The sequence below is a fragment of the Ictidomys tridecemlineatus genome, chromosome 2 (assembly GCF_052094955.1).
Source record: "Ictidomys tridecemlineatus isolate mIctTri1 chromosome 2, mIctTri1.hap1, whole genome shotgun sequence".
Classification (NCBI taxonomy): Eukaryota; Metazoa; Chordata; class Mammalia; order Rodentia; family Sciuridae; genus Ictidomys; species Ictidomys tridecemlineatus.
Window position 1 is genome coordinate 18,539,591 of NC_135478.1, and position 15,650 is coordinate 18,555,240.

The 15,650-nt window shown below is 37.6% G+C and overlaps 1 protein-coding gene across 3 annotated transcripts in view; it reads right to left on the reverse strand.

Moving 5' to 3' along the window:
- Kif15 (kinesin family member 15) overlaps positions 1-15,650 on the reverse strand; it is a 58,504-nt gene that overhangs the window by 33,587 nt on the left and 9,267 nt on the right. For all 3 annotated transcript variants that reach the window (XM_005337903.4, XM_078037995.1, XM_040290077.2), the window contains exons 6-10: positions 9,621-9,718; positions 8,153-8,332; positions 5,692-5,901; positions 3,107-3,232; positions 2,807-2,929 (exon numbers count right to left, since the gene is read on the reverse strand). In XM_005337903.4, the coding sequence (XP_005337960.1) occupies positions 2,807-2,929; positions 3,107-3,232; positions 5,692-5,901; positions 8,153-8,332; positions 9,621-9,718 (737 nt within the window). The remainder of the gene's footprint in view (positions 1-2,806; positions 2,930-3,106; positions 3,233-5,691; positions 5,902-8,152; positions 8,333-9,620; positions 9,719-15,650) is intronic.

Sequence of the window (15,650 nt, forward strand, 5' to 3'; positions counted from 1 at the left end):
TTCCTTCTCTGTGCCTTTATACCTCGAGCTAGAGATGGACCAGCACCAGCCAGGCTCTCTTCTCCCTCACCACTCCCCTCCAGACTCCCACTTATGTATTGCTCTTTGACCAGCCCCAGGCTCTGTCTGGATCATCCTTCAGATCTGAGTGTTCCCTAATACTTCCTTCCCCCTGAGGAGGACAGACTTCACCCCCTTCCCCAGTGGAGAAAAGCAAACACTTCAATTGGTGCCATCCCCCACTCACCCCATCCCACCCCACCATCCTAACTCCCTATGAAGAAGAAACCTAGCCTGTGGGGCTGGGGTTGTGGCTCAGCAGTAGAGACTCGTCTTGTTGGTGCAAGACCCTAGGTTCTATCCTCAGCGCTACATACAAATAAATGAATAAAATAAAGGTATAAAAAAAGAAAACAAAAAGAAACCTAGCCTGTAAGTGCCATGATGACCCTCAGGGCTGGCCCAAGCTCCCTTGGCTTGGCAGAAGCAAGCCGCTCCAGAGGAATCCCACCCTGTATTTTCTAACAGCCCTCCTGAAAGGAAGAGTTGGTTTCACAGTTCCATTTTGTGTTTTCAACACACTAAATGATATCTTTCTTTTCTACCTGTATGTGTATGTGTTGCCAGGGATCGAACCCAGGGCCTCGTGCATGCTGAGGAAGCACCCTACAACTGTGCTAGATCCCCAGCCCAGTACCTTCATTTTCTTAAAGAAATTCTTGTTTAAGACAAACACTAAGAAGTTAAAAATGGGGACTGGGGTTGTGGCTCAGTGGTAAAGCACTTGCCTTGCATGTGTGAGGCACTGGGTTCAATCCTCAGTACCACATAAAAATAAATATAATAAAGGTATCATATCCATTTACAACCAAAAATAAAAATAAAAAGTTAAAAATGTTCACAAACAAATATACCACTGTGACATAGGATGTTAATAGTGAGGAAGGTGTTAACATGTGTGGGGACAGGGAGTATATGGGATGTTTCTGTACTTTCTGTTCAATTTTGCTGTGGACCTAGAACTGCCACAAAAATAGTTTTTGTTAATTAAAAAATTATATATTTTTAGAAAAGGCTCACAAAAGCAACAGGGTGATAAGTGCCAACAACTGAGTACCGACCAGGTCAAAGGACTCAGTTGTGAAATGCCCAATACCTCAGTGAGGAAAAACTCCCTGCCAGCCCCACAGTTCCCTCTGCTCTTGATGTAGGAAGAGCCCAGTCACTCAGAAAGATTTAAATGGCTCAATCTTAATAAGTAGCAGATGCCCTAGCACTTTCCACTGGTAGGAAGGTCAGGGGACTTACCATTGATAGAGACTAGTATAGAGCTCCTAGTTTTGTTGTTTTGTGTGTGTTAAGAAGCCATATCCAATTGTGCCTGACTCTTATGGCCAGCTTCATTATGAGGTACTTTTGACATCATCATCACATCAGTGACACCATAATTTCAATTATCACTGCAGTTCTATTTTCTCCAGACTTCTAGAAGTCCCAAGAGATGAGGCCAGAAAGCTCTAATTGTTTCTCCTCTTCATATTGCTAATATTCATATTAGTATGGAGTCATAATCCAAAGAAATATAACAAAGCACTATATCTGTACTCTTCTGATCTAGCTGGGAGAAGGAGAAACACAAACCACTTTTGACTAATCACGATCAGATAATCAGGGAATCTTCTTGGGGGTTTAGCATGAACAGTTTCACCCTTGAAGGAGAAATAAAATTAATCTACCAATTTAGAGCACAATTTCTAAAACCAAAGAGATCTTCAACTTCTCCAAAATAAGTGGGGGACTTCTTGGTCTTTAATGATCTGCAGAAGGCAAAGTGTTGTTTGTGGGCAAAATACAGTCCACTATCTTCTGCAGATGAAGCTATACTGGAGCTTGGCTGCTCCCATTTGCTAATACACTGTCTATGGCTGTTTTCTCACTACAAAGGCAGAGACAGGCAGAGATGAGTAGTTGGAACAGAGTTCATGTGGTCCAAAAGCAAACAGTGACTACCTGTTTTTTTAAGGAACATCATTTTTTTAATATATCTTTATTTTTATTTTATGTGGTGCTGAGGATCGATCCCAGTTCCTCATGCATGCCAGGCAAGCGCGCTACCACTTGAGCCACATCCCCAGCCCTACTTGACTCTTACAAGAAAAGATTTCTGACCCTACATGTAATAACAACATTAAAGAAGCTTCTTGTATATAAAATGAAATGCAGACTCCCTGGAAATAGAGACAACTTGAAAGACCAACTTTATCAATGTTACAAATTTCTTTCATAGCATACTTTCACCTTTGTACCCATCAGCTCTGCTATCATTGTTTAGGCAAATAAATTTAGTCTGTATCCCAATTACAAAGGAAAACTTTACATAAAGAAAAAACTAGCAAAACAATTAACAACCATAAGATCTACCCTAGGTCTTGAATGGCTAGAGAAAATAAAATGGAAGAGCTGGGGGTATGTATAGCTCAGTGGTAGAGTGCTTGCCTAGCAGGTGTGAGACCCTGGGTTTAATCACCAGTAATACCAAAAAAAAAAAGAAAAGAAAACAATATATAGAAATCTTACATATAGTTAAGATAAACTTTCACAGAGAAATAGATAACAATTAACCGTAATATTAGGGAAGGAGCTGGGGATATAGCTCAGTTGGTGGAGTGCTTGCCTCTGTATGCATAAGGCCCTGGATTCAATCCCCAGAACCCCCCCAAAAAAGAGTAATATTAGGGCAATCATAAACTGTATATTTTAAACTTAAGTCTTTTTCTAATTTACTAAATACATTGAAGTATCTTACCTTGTTTTTAATCAGCTTGGCTCTTTGAGCAAAATTAAGTGTTGACAGGGTTTCCCCAAAACACCTGGATCCGGGATGAACATTTACAATTATGGCTGTTTTGGCATTACCACCAAGAGAATCCTGTTCCATGACATAAATGGTATATGTTTTTATGTGAGAAATCACAAAATCTTTTCAAGCAAAATAAAGAAAGAAAAACAAAAAGGCACAATCTTTCTACCAAGACTGAGAGATGTCCCACTATCACCCTTAGTAAGCACAATCAAAAGAATGCAGGGACCCAATAATCTACTTTACCCGAAGCAAGAAGGTAAGTTTGGAGTCTCTGTAGCACACGTGTCTTTGTTTTCCATTACCCACATCAACAAGTGCGGTAATCACTTGGCCTAGGCAGCTCAATGATCGGTTTATATTACCTGCTTCCTAAGGTGTTGGGAAAAAATAACAAAAATTTAGATATAAGTGACTTTCTAAATTAAAATAGATCTAATAGAGTGACAATTTTGGATGGAAAGGCAAGTTGGAGACTATTAATTAATAATAATGGACTTTTCAGCTAAAATTCAGTATGATCAATTATCCCATAATAGTTTTCTATTTGATGCACACTGCAGCATTAGAATGGTATAAAAGCAATGCACATTCAGTAGAAGCTGCACTTCAACTTTAAAATTTTTTTAAAGTATTTTTTTGGTTGTAGATGGACCCAATACATTTATTTCATTTTTATGTGGTGCTGAGGATCCAACCCAGTGCCTCACATGAACTAGGCAAGTGTTCTACCACTGAGTTACAACCCTAGCCTTCAACTTCCGAATTTTGATCTTTCTGCAGGTCAGCCAACATTCTCAGGATAGTAGGAAGCAGTAGCAAGTCACAGCTCCCAGCTGACCTCAAGATCTTGAGGAGGAATGACCATGACACTATCAATTACTCTATTGCTGAAATATGATGTTCAGTAGAGTAGATATATTTGGTGCATTTTAAACTTCATGATATTTTCAACTTACAATGGATGTACTGGCATGTAACCCTACTCTAAGCAGCATCTGTATAAACATGTTATTTTATTATGCATCATGTACCAATAGAAACATGAGCCTTAGATTGCCAGAAACTACATGAGAACTCAGGAGGCTCAAGCCTCACTTTTTTTTGTAAGATTTTTTAAAAAATATATTTTTAGTTCTGGTTGGACACAATACCTTGATTTTATTTATTTATTTTTATGTAGTGCTGAGGATCAAAGCCAGCACCTCACACATGCTAGACAAGCGCTCCATCCCTGAGCCACAACCCCAGCCCCCTCAAGCCTCACTTTTAATGCAAAAAGAAGATCTCTCCTCTGCCATTTCTGATACCTCTAATATATATCTTAAACTATAGAATCCACACATATTTTAATGATGATCACATTACAATTATTCTATCAATATACATTACACAGAACCTCTGGTACCATTGCTAGTACCTTAGCCTAGGCCTAGGCCCTCAATTCTGTACACTTGAAATATTAAACAATATAATCAGTCTCCTTTCTCTTTAGGCTCTCCCCTCTTCATCTTGGCAGTGGTAGGTCAGAGGGTCCAAGTTTTTCATAAAATAGGCTTTCTTCATGAAATCACTCATTTCTTCAAAACTTTTATTTCCCAGTATTTGGAAAGTTGAGTACAAACTTGGCCTGGCACTCCTGTCCTCAGTGATCTGGCCTACTTGCCTCTCTAACCCACCCTCCTGTAAGAGTAAAAGAAATTGAAGTTAAAGTGTAAAAGACCGGGAATTGTAAAGTTTCTAAGCTGCAAGGCCTGAGTTAAAAAGTGAAGGACCGGGTATTGTTAAGTTCCTCTGCTACACCCAAAACCTGAAATTCCTGTAGCTGTTAGGACAATACCCGGAACTGCCCAGTAAATATTCCCCCTGACCCTCTGGTTGTTTAATAACCTAGGACCCTGTGTAGCCTGGCACGTAGGCATTCAGGGCCCAAACCAATCAGTTTGAATGTGTACCCCGCTTAGGAATGACCAATCACCCCCGCCCAACCTGTTCCTGCCAATGAATGTGCTAATCATGTCTCAGAGTTGTTGTTCAATTTTCCCGTGCCTCATGATGATTTGTTCTGATGTATGCAAAGTCCCCGCCCTCCCCCAAAAGTGTACTTAAGCACTGCTCAACCCCTGCCCAGGGCTCTGGGTTGCTCTCCCTTCTTGAGTGAGCACAGAGCCCCAGCATGCTGGAACGGATCCTCAATAAATCCCCTTCTGCAATTGCATGAGTCAGTCTCTTGGTGGTCTCTTCCTCCGACGTTTCGCGGGACCCTTACACTCCCATGCCAAAATGCCAAATGCCATACTCATTCTGCACATATACAATAAGCTTTGATTTGTCACCCAACTGGGCATGTATTTCCTGTTCCTCCCTCCCTACCCAAACCCTGTCCCTGTTTGAGATGACAACTTAAGAACTATTTCTTTTTCACATTTCCCCAAGGAATTCATTTCACATCCTTCTTTTTCTGTCCCCTGTTGATATACACTTCAACTTTAGAATAGTAGCAAAGCAATGCCTCCTTTATTTTTCCTTCTCTCTCTCCAGATATTTTTTCCATATTTTTTATTGGTACATTAGAGTTGTACAAAATGGTGGAATTTGTTGTTATGTATTTGTATATGCACACAATACCTCTAGTACCATTATCCCCTCTAGAAAAAATTAAAACATTCTTGCCACTTGCCCTATCCCATTCACTTTCCCTACCTAATAAAAATCTGCTCCTTTTAGATAGGAGTAATTTTTTATTTCTTTGCAGCCCTCACAATACCTGGTGTGTACTGACTTCTGGTAAGAATTCACATATAGGTTGAAGACCATAATCTCATTCTTACCTTCAACCTCATCCCTTCTGCATGGGTATCTTTTTGCCTTTCAGATCCTGCTAAATCCACCAGGTTGAGTAGGGAGGTTCGTATATTCACAGTCTCATTGCTTTTTTCCATTGACTCTATTGTGATTGTAAAGACTGCATGAGACCTAGAGGATTCTCTATTCATTGATGTTGATGCCACACGTCTGTTCCTCCATCCTCCAGACAACACCTAGGTAAGAGGAAAATGTATTATGAAAAGCCACAGCAGGCACACTTAAGACAAACTTAAAATAAGTACTGGAGAACCACTGATTTAACAAGAAAAATACTAATTTACAGTTATTTACTTTCACAACACTTACACAAAATATATTCTCCCTCTAGAGCAGAGGTGGGGAACACCTATTATGGTCTTTCCATTATCTAGCTTTGTAAGAGAAATTATATTTTCACAAATTTCAAGTGATACATGTTAGTCACCAAAATCAATAAAAAATCTGTAAAGTATGATAAGAAATATTACTGGCCCACCAAAGAACATACAAGTTATTTTTTTTTTCTCTCTCCATGTTACAAAAAAAAAAAAGAACAAACAGGAAGTCAAAAGGCATAGTTCTAGAAGGGTTTTGCCATACTCTATCTGTATTATCTTAATATAAATCACAAAATCTCTCTGAACCCTTTTCTTTACAATAAAAATGTTGAACCAAAGGGAAAAAAAAATTCTGAATTACCTTGAAACTCAGAGAGTTGTCCAGTCTTTTGTTTTGTTTTGTTTCTTTCTCCTCCATTCCCTTGGCCTGTAAAGTACCTATTTTCCCTTTCTATTCCCTTCCTATTCCCTACGGCAAGCAGGAATACACGAAGGTTCACACTGCAGGCTTTAGAGTCTGCGTGATGAGTTCAACCCTGGCTCTACTGTAGTGTGATCTGGAATCAGTTGAACCTTTTCAAGGCTCAGGCTTTATATTTTTAAAACAAGAACATGAGTGCCTACCCTTCAGGGCAGAAAATCTAAGTTCAACATGCATATAATCACCTATGGAAAGGGAAATTAGAGGTTGATCTCAATTTTTCAAATTGATGAAAAAAAATACTAAAAAAAGTTTAAAAATTGAATCTAGTCCTTTATCATGTTAACACTTGAAAGGAAAAAGAAAGCACATGATCATGGCAGTAGCAGAAAAAAGCATCTGAAAGAATTTAACATACATTTCTGATTTTGTAAGATAGTTAGCAAGGTAGCTAATTAAGTAAAAAGCATTCTATAAAAATCAACTGCACTTCTATTTACATAAAACAGAATATGTAATTTTTAAAAAGAGATTATAAAAGCATCAAAAATTGTAAGGCATACTGTAATAAAGTTAATGAAAACTACATGACTTTTATGGTGAAAATTACTAAAATTAATATCACAAAACATTAAATCTAAATAAATGTTGATGTATGGACTGAATATTGTAAAGGTATCAATTACTCCAAGCTGGTCTACAACTGCAATGTAATCCAATCAAATCCCAACATGATTTTTTGCGAATATATCTATATACATACTGAGCCACATGTAAAACCTACCTCTTACTGGGGGAATCTCAGTTTAAAAAGTTTGAGTCAAGAGACTTTTTAAAGGTAGAAAAACAAACTAGTAATGTTATATAGCAGTGAAAATAGATGCAATGCAACATAGATGCATTTCATAAACCATGTTGAGTTAAAAATTCATAGGAGGTTGAACATAAACCATTTTTTAAAACCCAAAAGGAAACAAAAGCAACATATTAATATATATATATATATATTTATTTATTTATTTATTTATAGTTTAAAAGCAGAAGCAAATGATAATCACATTCAACAATATTTGGGGGAGTAGTCAGGGGATAGGGAGGAATACACCAACAAAAAGGATAATATTGGTGCTATATGAGTATTAAATTGTCTTGAATGTTCATTTTAAAATTAAACTTAGTAACTACATGCATGTTGCAATATTTTATATATATTAAATATTACAGTATAAAAATTACTTAACGTCTGTAAAATATGAGAATATTTTTATAAATTTCCATTGCTGGTTTGCCCTGAACCGAAGTTGGCTTTTGACGCTCAACATGCAAGCAAAAATAGAAAGTAAGAAGTGAAGAGCTAGCTGCTTCACAGCCAGCATTCCCACAAGCTCCTTAAACTAGCAGCTCCCAGGCAGACTAACTTAAGAAACAGGGACACTAATGAATTGTCACCTGCAGGGTGTTTTTAAAGAGTACTTGATTAGAATAAATGTATCAAAATAATGCTAAATCAAGTGGCTCAGAGTTCTTTTTCACTAAATCCTGCCCTATTCTTTTTTCTTTTCATGAGCATTTTGCATCATGCCTCCATGAAATATTTTTAGCACTTCATTCTACTTTTTTGAGATCGGGGTGCTTTCACAGCATGTTTATTGCCTAAGCATCAAGTAAATACTCATGGAAGGGTACCTGATAGGCTTCAGCAGCAGAAGTGACCACCTGCTCCACTGCACCAACAACAAACACTCCCTTCTTGATGTGTTCCCGTAAGTGCAGTCCAGCTGAGGCAGAGTCCAGCAGGTCATAGATCTGCTCATTGTAGATCTCAATAAAGGAACACTTACACAGGAAACTTTTTCCAGCACCAGCCTATAAAAGAAGCCTCAGTTAGAGCTATTACTGTCATGTGTTCTTCCAGCTTTCACCAGCATTAATTTTGTAGTTGTTTGACAAGTTGTAAATTTCCTACACTATTAACCTTTAATAAAGATACTGAAAAGTCATTGGAAAAAATCTAGATAACTAGTTTCAATACATCGTAACATTTTAAAGCAGTATCAAAGTGTGATCCCAGGACCCTGGAGGTTTCCAGAGGAGTCTCAGAGCCAGCTTAGGGAGTAGGTCAATTGGGCAATTTCATTTTAGTCTGTTTTTTATTTTGGACTTTCTCATAAAGTTTTATTTGAAACAAGCATTATGTTCTTTAAAAGACTGAAAACAATTCATTTTAAAAGACTTTAGAATTTTTAACCACAGAAATGCATGTTGCTAAACTCAATTATTTTATTGGCATGTAATTTATGTGTCTAATTTAAATGTTATGGATCCTTTCTTTTCTTTTTCTCCTGTTTTTGGTGGTACTGTGAATTGAACTCAGGGGTTCACATCTCCTGCCCTTTTAAGTTTTTTTTTTTTCTTTTTAAATTTTGAGACAGGGTCTTGCTAAGTTGCTGAGGCTGTGATCCTCCTGCCTTAGCTTCCAGAGTCACTGGAAGTATGCACCACTGTGCCAAGCTTGGGGATAGTTTCTGAAAAGCAGTAAGTGATAAACTGATATCAAATCACTTTCCTTGGTATACAGTAATGGAACATATAATACTAAGGGTTCTTAAGACTGAAAATTGCCAAGCCAAAGAGGAAGCACAGTCACAATAATGGCCCAACCTGGGAGCCAGCAAGAGAGGGAAGACCTCGTCTCCACATGATAAGAGGCGTATCACACACAGAGCAAGGAGATGGTGGTGAAGTGGAAACGGTGCTGCAAAGGAGGCAATGATGGACCCAATCACTAGTGATTTCAGGAGGATCTAGGGATACCAGAAAGCCCAGGTACAGGTAGATGACTGGGCTTAGTATATTCATGAATCTGTTTTCCTCAGTCAGGATATAGATATATATATATATATATATATATATACATACACATATACTTTTTCTCTTTTACAAACTAAAAACTCAATTAAATTGAAAACAAAACCCCCAGAATCACTGATTTATCTTAAGAATTGAAAGCTTTTTCAATACCATACTTGCTGACACACATTGTAGAAGAGAGTACCATCCACACTCCTCTATGTATCCTGAGCTAATTATTAGCAGCTAACTACTCGAAACTAGACATTTCGTTGAATCATTTTATTTTTATAGTAAGTTTTACCTTCTCTTTTTCACGATCAATTAAGTAAAATAAATATTCAAAACTTCGTGGAATTACTCCTCTCAGGTTGTGAGAAAAATTATCAGATTCAGATGGTCCTAAAAAAAGTAAAACAAACAAAAGGCCTGAATTTCATTCTATTTTTTAAAATACATTTTTTAATCTTTATTTATTTTTTGTGGTGCTGAGTATTGAACCCAGGGCCTTGCACGTGCTAGGCGAGTGCTCTACCACTGAGCCACAACCCCAGCCCTGAATTTCATTCTATTACAAGAGTCCTTCAAGATGGGAACACTGAAAGGCAATTTACATAAAAATAAGATGATACAGTGTACAATCAATTTCCTACTTCTGCTCTGACCATTACACTTAAGCCTGTGAAAGACAGGATGCTAGAACCTGTCAATCAGTAGAACTGAAGGCCCAAAGCAGTCACCATCTGATTTTTTTGTTGTTGTTTCCTAAACAAACACAAAAATCCATCTAGGTATTAAGCTTGGAATTGTTCCAACTGCCATGTGCCAGAATCAGAAATTCCAACTAAATTTTACACAACCACAAGAATGGGAAGTTATACTCCATGTATGTATAATATGTCAAAATACATTCTACTGTCATGAAAGAATTAAAAGATATGAAAAAATACCAACTAATTCTAACTTATTTATTGCATGTGACATTTGGTTTCATGGATTGACCTATATTCTACAGCATAGCCCCACATTGTGAGCATAGGCTATTTAGTCTCTCCTAAACTTGAGTTTTCAACTATAAAATGGAGATAATAATGGAATATCTAACACATGGAACTGTCAGAATTAACTGAGTATAAAAGTAAAACACTTGGAGCAATGCTTTAAACCCTCTAAGTACTAAAAACTAGGAGTAGCTAGTATTGTTTAAATTGGGCAGTAAAAGCCAAGCTGGTAAGAAAGATAAAATAACAATATCTTATAAGATTTCTATCAGAAAGATAAACAGTCTTATCTCTACTTCCTTACACAAGAGGAAGGAGGAGAAACGAGTGGATGCCTAAGCAGAGATTTAGGAATCCTACCCCAGCTTATGATGTGATACATATTTCTTGGTTTTGTTTGACAGTCCTGGTTAAAAGGTCCTATAGTCCTTGTTATTTTCTAAGTGATTCGAGAAATAAGAATATCTTTTGTTAAAAAATTGGTCCTTTGTCTTTGGTCCCTGAAGCAGCTCTAGAGCAGCTTCAGAACAATAAAGGTAAAAGAGAATTTACTTACATTACAAGTCCTTTCAAAAATACATGAGTACTAGGGTTGTGGCTCAATCCTCAGCACCACATAAGAATAAATAAATAAACGAAGGTATTGTATCCATCTACAACTTTAAAAAATTACATATTTTAAAAATTAAAAAAAAAAAAAAACAATGAGGTGATTTTTGGAAACTACAGGATGAGGGGTTGGTTGCAAGGCAACTAGCCATGTGCTCAGAGAGCCGAGATTTTCAGCTCTACCTCCCAGGCTCAGGGGAGGGGAGAGGGACTAAAGGTTAAGTTTTTCACCAATGGTCAATGCTTTAATCAATCATGTGTATGTAATGAGGACTGGATTCAAAGGAGCTTCAAGATAGCTGAATACAACACATTTTCTCGAAAGGTGAATAAGAATATATTCAAGCGCAGGGAGGGTGGTGCACCCCAACTCCACAGGGACAGAAGCTCCTGTTCTGGGGACCCTACTGGGCATTCCCTTATGTATTTCTTCATGAATTCTTCTAATTACATATCAGATCATTTGTATCCTTTAAACTATTCTCTATAGTAAGTTAATTAAAGGTGTTTCCCTGAGTTCTGTGAGTTATTCTAGAAAATTAATCAAACCAGAGGAGGGGGTTGTGGGAACTCCAGTTTATAGTTTGTCAGAAATATAAGCCACAGGGGCTGGGGATGTGGCTCAAGTGGTAGCGCGCTCGCCTGGCATGCGTGCGGCCCGGGTTCGATCCCCAGCACCACATACCAACAAAGATGTTGTGTCCGCCGAGAACTAGAAAATAAATATTAAAAATTCTCTCTCTCCTCTCTCACTCTCTCTTTAAAAAAAAAAAAAAGAAAAAGAAATATAAGCCACAAACTGGGGCAGGCAGGAAGTCTTGGGAACTGAGCCCTAAACCTATGAGATCTGACTTTATCTTCAAGTAGATAGTGTCAGAAATGAACTGGATTAGAGGACACTCAGCTGGTATCTGCTGCAGACCTGCTTGCTCACTTGCTGGTAGGGAGAAATTCTTAAACCTTTTAAAGTCACAGAAGTCTTCTGTGCGATTTTTTTTTTTTTTCTTTTCTTTAGTGGTGCTGGGGATTGAACCCAGGGCCTATGTATGCGAGGCAAGCACTCTACCAACTGAGCTATATCCCTAGCCCATGTTGATTGTTGTGGTGTGAAAGCAGAGGAAAAACAGCTTGGTTTTCCTATAGAGAACTATAGCAATATTTACCAGAAAAATATATAGCAAGGAAAGACCTAGACGTTACTATGAATTTTAGTTAAGTATACCTTAGAGACCAAAGAAACTAACAGAATCCAGGTATGCATAGGAATGGTACAGAGAACAATTTAAAAATCTTGTCCTGTGCAAGGCCTTATTGATTACACCTGGAATATTTACATGGTCCTTGTAAACTGTACTTTTAAGAAATGGATAATATTCTATCATTATGTACAACTATAATGCACCAATAAAAAATGTGGGAAAAAAAGCATAAAAGGGTAGAAAATGCAATTAAATGAGCAAAGAGAATAATATTAGAGCAGAAATCTTACACCATATTCTTGAACAGTATTTAAAGACCGTCAACATATCCTTGGGCACCTCTATCATCACTTGCCTAGAAGGAAATAGTTACTAATCCTGCTCCCTCTTGAACCCTTCCTCTTTATTCCATTGATACCTGAGTAATTCTTCTAATTATATATCAGATCATGCAATTCCTGTTTTAAAATAACCCTTCCAATAACTTCTCATCATACAACAAAATCTGAATTCCTCTCCAAGGCCCATGTGAATTGGCTGCAGGCTACTGCTCCAACTTCCCCTGCTACAAGCCCCTTGTTCTGGAAAACTCCACTCTGGCTGTAGGTGTCTGCTGCTCCTCACACTGTTGCCTATGTGCCCAACTCAGGGCCTGTGCAGTTGCTGTGCCTCTGCCTAGAAGTTTCTTCTCTGGATAGTCCCAGTACCCACTCTTATTTCAATTGTGACCTGAGAAGTTGTTCCTAACCATCCACCTAAAACAGCACCCTGTGCTCTTCTCTATCCCCCACACTGCTTTATTTCTCTTTATGGCACTTATAACCTCATCATACAACTTATAACCTCTGGAATAATTACTATACATTTATTTGTTTTTAATTGTACATATGTCCCACCACCACTCTGGAATATAAGCTCCACAAGAACCTGGACATGGCCTTGTATTCACAGAACAACAGTGCCTTGAAAAGTACCCAGCACATTGTAAGCACTCTAGTATTTGTTGTTCTTGTAACCTCAGAGAGGAAGAGCTTCCTTACAATAACTCACAATTCAGAAGCCACTGAAATTTAAAAAAAAAAAAAAAAAACATGGAAAAGGGCTGGGGGGTTGTGGCTCAGTGGTTCAGCACGTGCCTAGCATGTGTGAGGCACTGAGTTCGATACCCAGCACCATAATAAAAAAAAATACACTGGCACCAAAACAGGCTGGTAGACCAATAGTACAGAATAGAGGACACAGAGACCAACCCACAAAATTACAACTACCTTATATTAGACAAAGGTGCTAAAAGCATGCAATGGAGAAAGGATAGCATCTTCAACAAATGGTGCTGGGAAAACTGGAAATCCATATGCAATAAAATGAAATTGAATCCCTATCTCTCACCATGTACAAAAGTTAACTCAAAATGGATTAAAGATCTAGGAATCAAACCAGAGACTCTGCGTCTAACAGAAGAAAAAGCAGGCCCTAATCTCCATCACGTTGGGGTTAGGCCCCAAATTCCTTAATAAGACACCTGTAGAACAAGAATTCAAACTAAAAAGTTTTTTCTCAGCAAGAGAAATAATATGTGAAGTGAATAGGGAGCCTACATCCTGGGAACAAATTTTTACCCCTCACACATCAGATAGAGAGCTGTAATCTCTAGGATATACAAAGAACTCAAAAGTTAAACAACAAAAAAACAAATAACCCAATCAACAAATGGGCCAAGGACCTGAACAGACACTTCTCAGAAGAGGATATACAATCAATCAACAAATACACGGAAAAAATGTTCAACATCGCTAGCAATCAGAGAAATGCAAATTAAAACTACTCTAAGATACCATCTCACTCCAGTAAGAATGGCAGCCATTATGAAGTCAAACAACAACAAGTGCTGGCAAGGATGCAAGGTGGGGTGGGGGGTACACTCATACATTGCTGGTGGGACTGCAAATTGGTGCAGCCAATTTGGAAAACAGTATGGAGATTCCTTGGAAAACTGGGAATGGAACCACCATTTGACCCAGCTATTCCTCTTTTTGGATTATACTCAAAAGACCTAAAAACGGCATACTACAGGGACACAGCCACATTAATGTTTATAGCAGCACAATTCACAATAACTAGACTGTGGAGCCAACCTAGATGCCCTTCAATGGATGAATGGATTAAAAAATGTGGCATTTATACACAATGGAATATTACTCAGCACTAAAAAATAACAAGATCATGGCATTTGCAGGGAAATGGATGGCATTAGAGCAGATTATGCTAAGTGAAGTTAGCCAATCCCAAAAAAACAAATGCCAAATGTCTTCTCTTATATAAGGGGGGTGACTCAAAATGGGGTAGGGAGGAAGAGCATGAGAAGAAAATTACCTCTAGATAGAGGTGGGAGGGAAAGGGAGGGAGAATGGGAATTGCATGGAAGAGGGAAGGAGACCCCCTTCGTTATGCAGAATATAGGTATGATGATGTGAGGGGGGAAAAAAAAAGAAGTGGGTCACATTAGATTGAATAGAGAGAAGTGATGGGAGGGGAGGGGAGGGGAAGCGGGGAATGGAAGGATAGCAGAATTAAATAGACATTATTATTGCTGTGGGTATATATGTGACTGCATGACCAATGTGATTCTGCAACCTGTACACTCAGAAAAATGAGAAATTATATCCCATCTGATTCAAATACATGGTATGTCAAGATCATTGTACTGTCATGTGTAACTAACAAATTTTAAAAAAAGACAAATGAAAGGGAAAAAATAATAATAAACAAGCAAATAAATAAAGGTATTTAAAAAAAAGCAGAAAAAAATAAATAACCTGAAATCTGACCACATAAAAATAAAAAGCATTAGCACAAGAAAAACAACAACAAAAACCTTAAGCAAGCAAAATACAATGTGAAAAACCTAGAGAAAAATCTAAAATTTTAAAAACAGTATCAAGTGTGTAAAGGGATGTGGAACAACTAGAAAGATCACTTTAAAAACTATTTGACAGGGGCTGGGATTGTGGCTCAGCGGTAGAGCGCTCGCCTAGCACATGCAAAGCCCTGGGTTCAATCCTCAGCACCACATAAAAATAAATAAATAAAATAAAGGTATTGTGTCCAACTACAACTAAAAAATAAAATATTTTTTTCTTTTTCTTTATTTGTTATAATTAGTTACATATGACAGTGCACTGATCTCGACATATCATACATTTGAATCAGATGAGATATAATTTCTAATTTTTCTGCGTGTACAGGTTGCAGAATTACATTGGTCATGCAGTCATAAAAAATAAATATTTAAAAAATAAAAAAGAAATAAAAACTATTTGACAGTGTCTACTAAAGCTAAGAATACATATATCCCATCATCCAGCAATTCTACTCCCTGATAAATATCCAACAAAACAACTTCAAAATGTGAATACAAGAAAAAATATTCAGAGCAGCATTGTATGGTCCCAAACTGGGACCAAATCCAAATGTTCATCAACAGTGAATGAAAAATTTGTAGCATATTCACACTATAATACACAG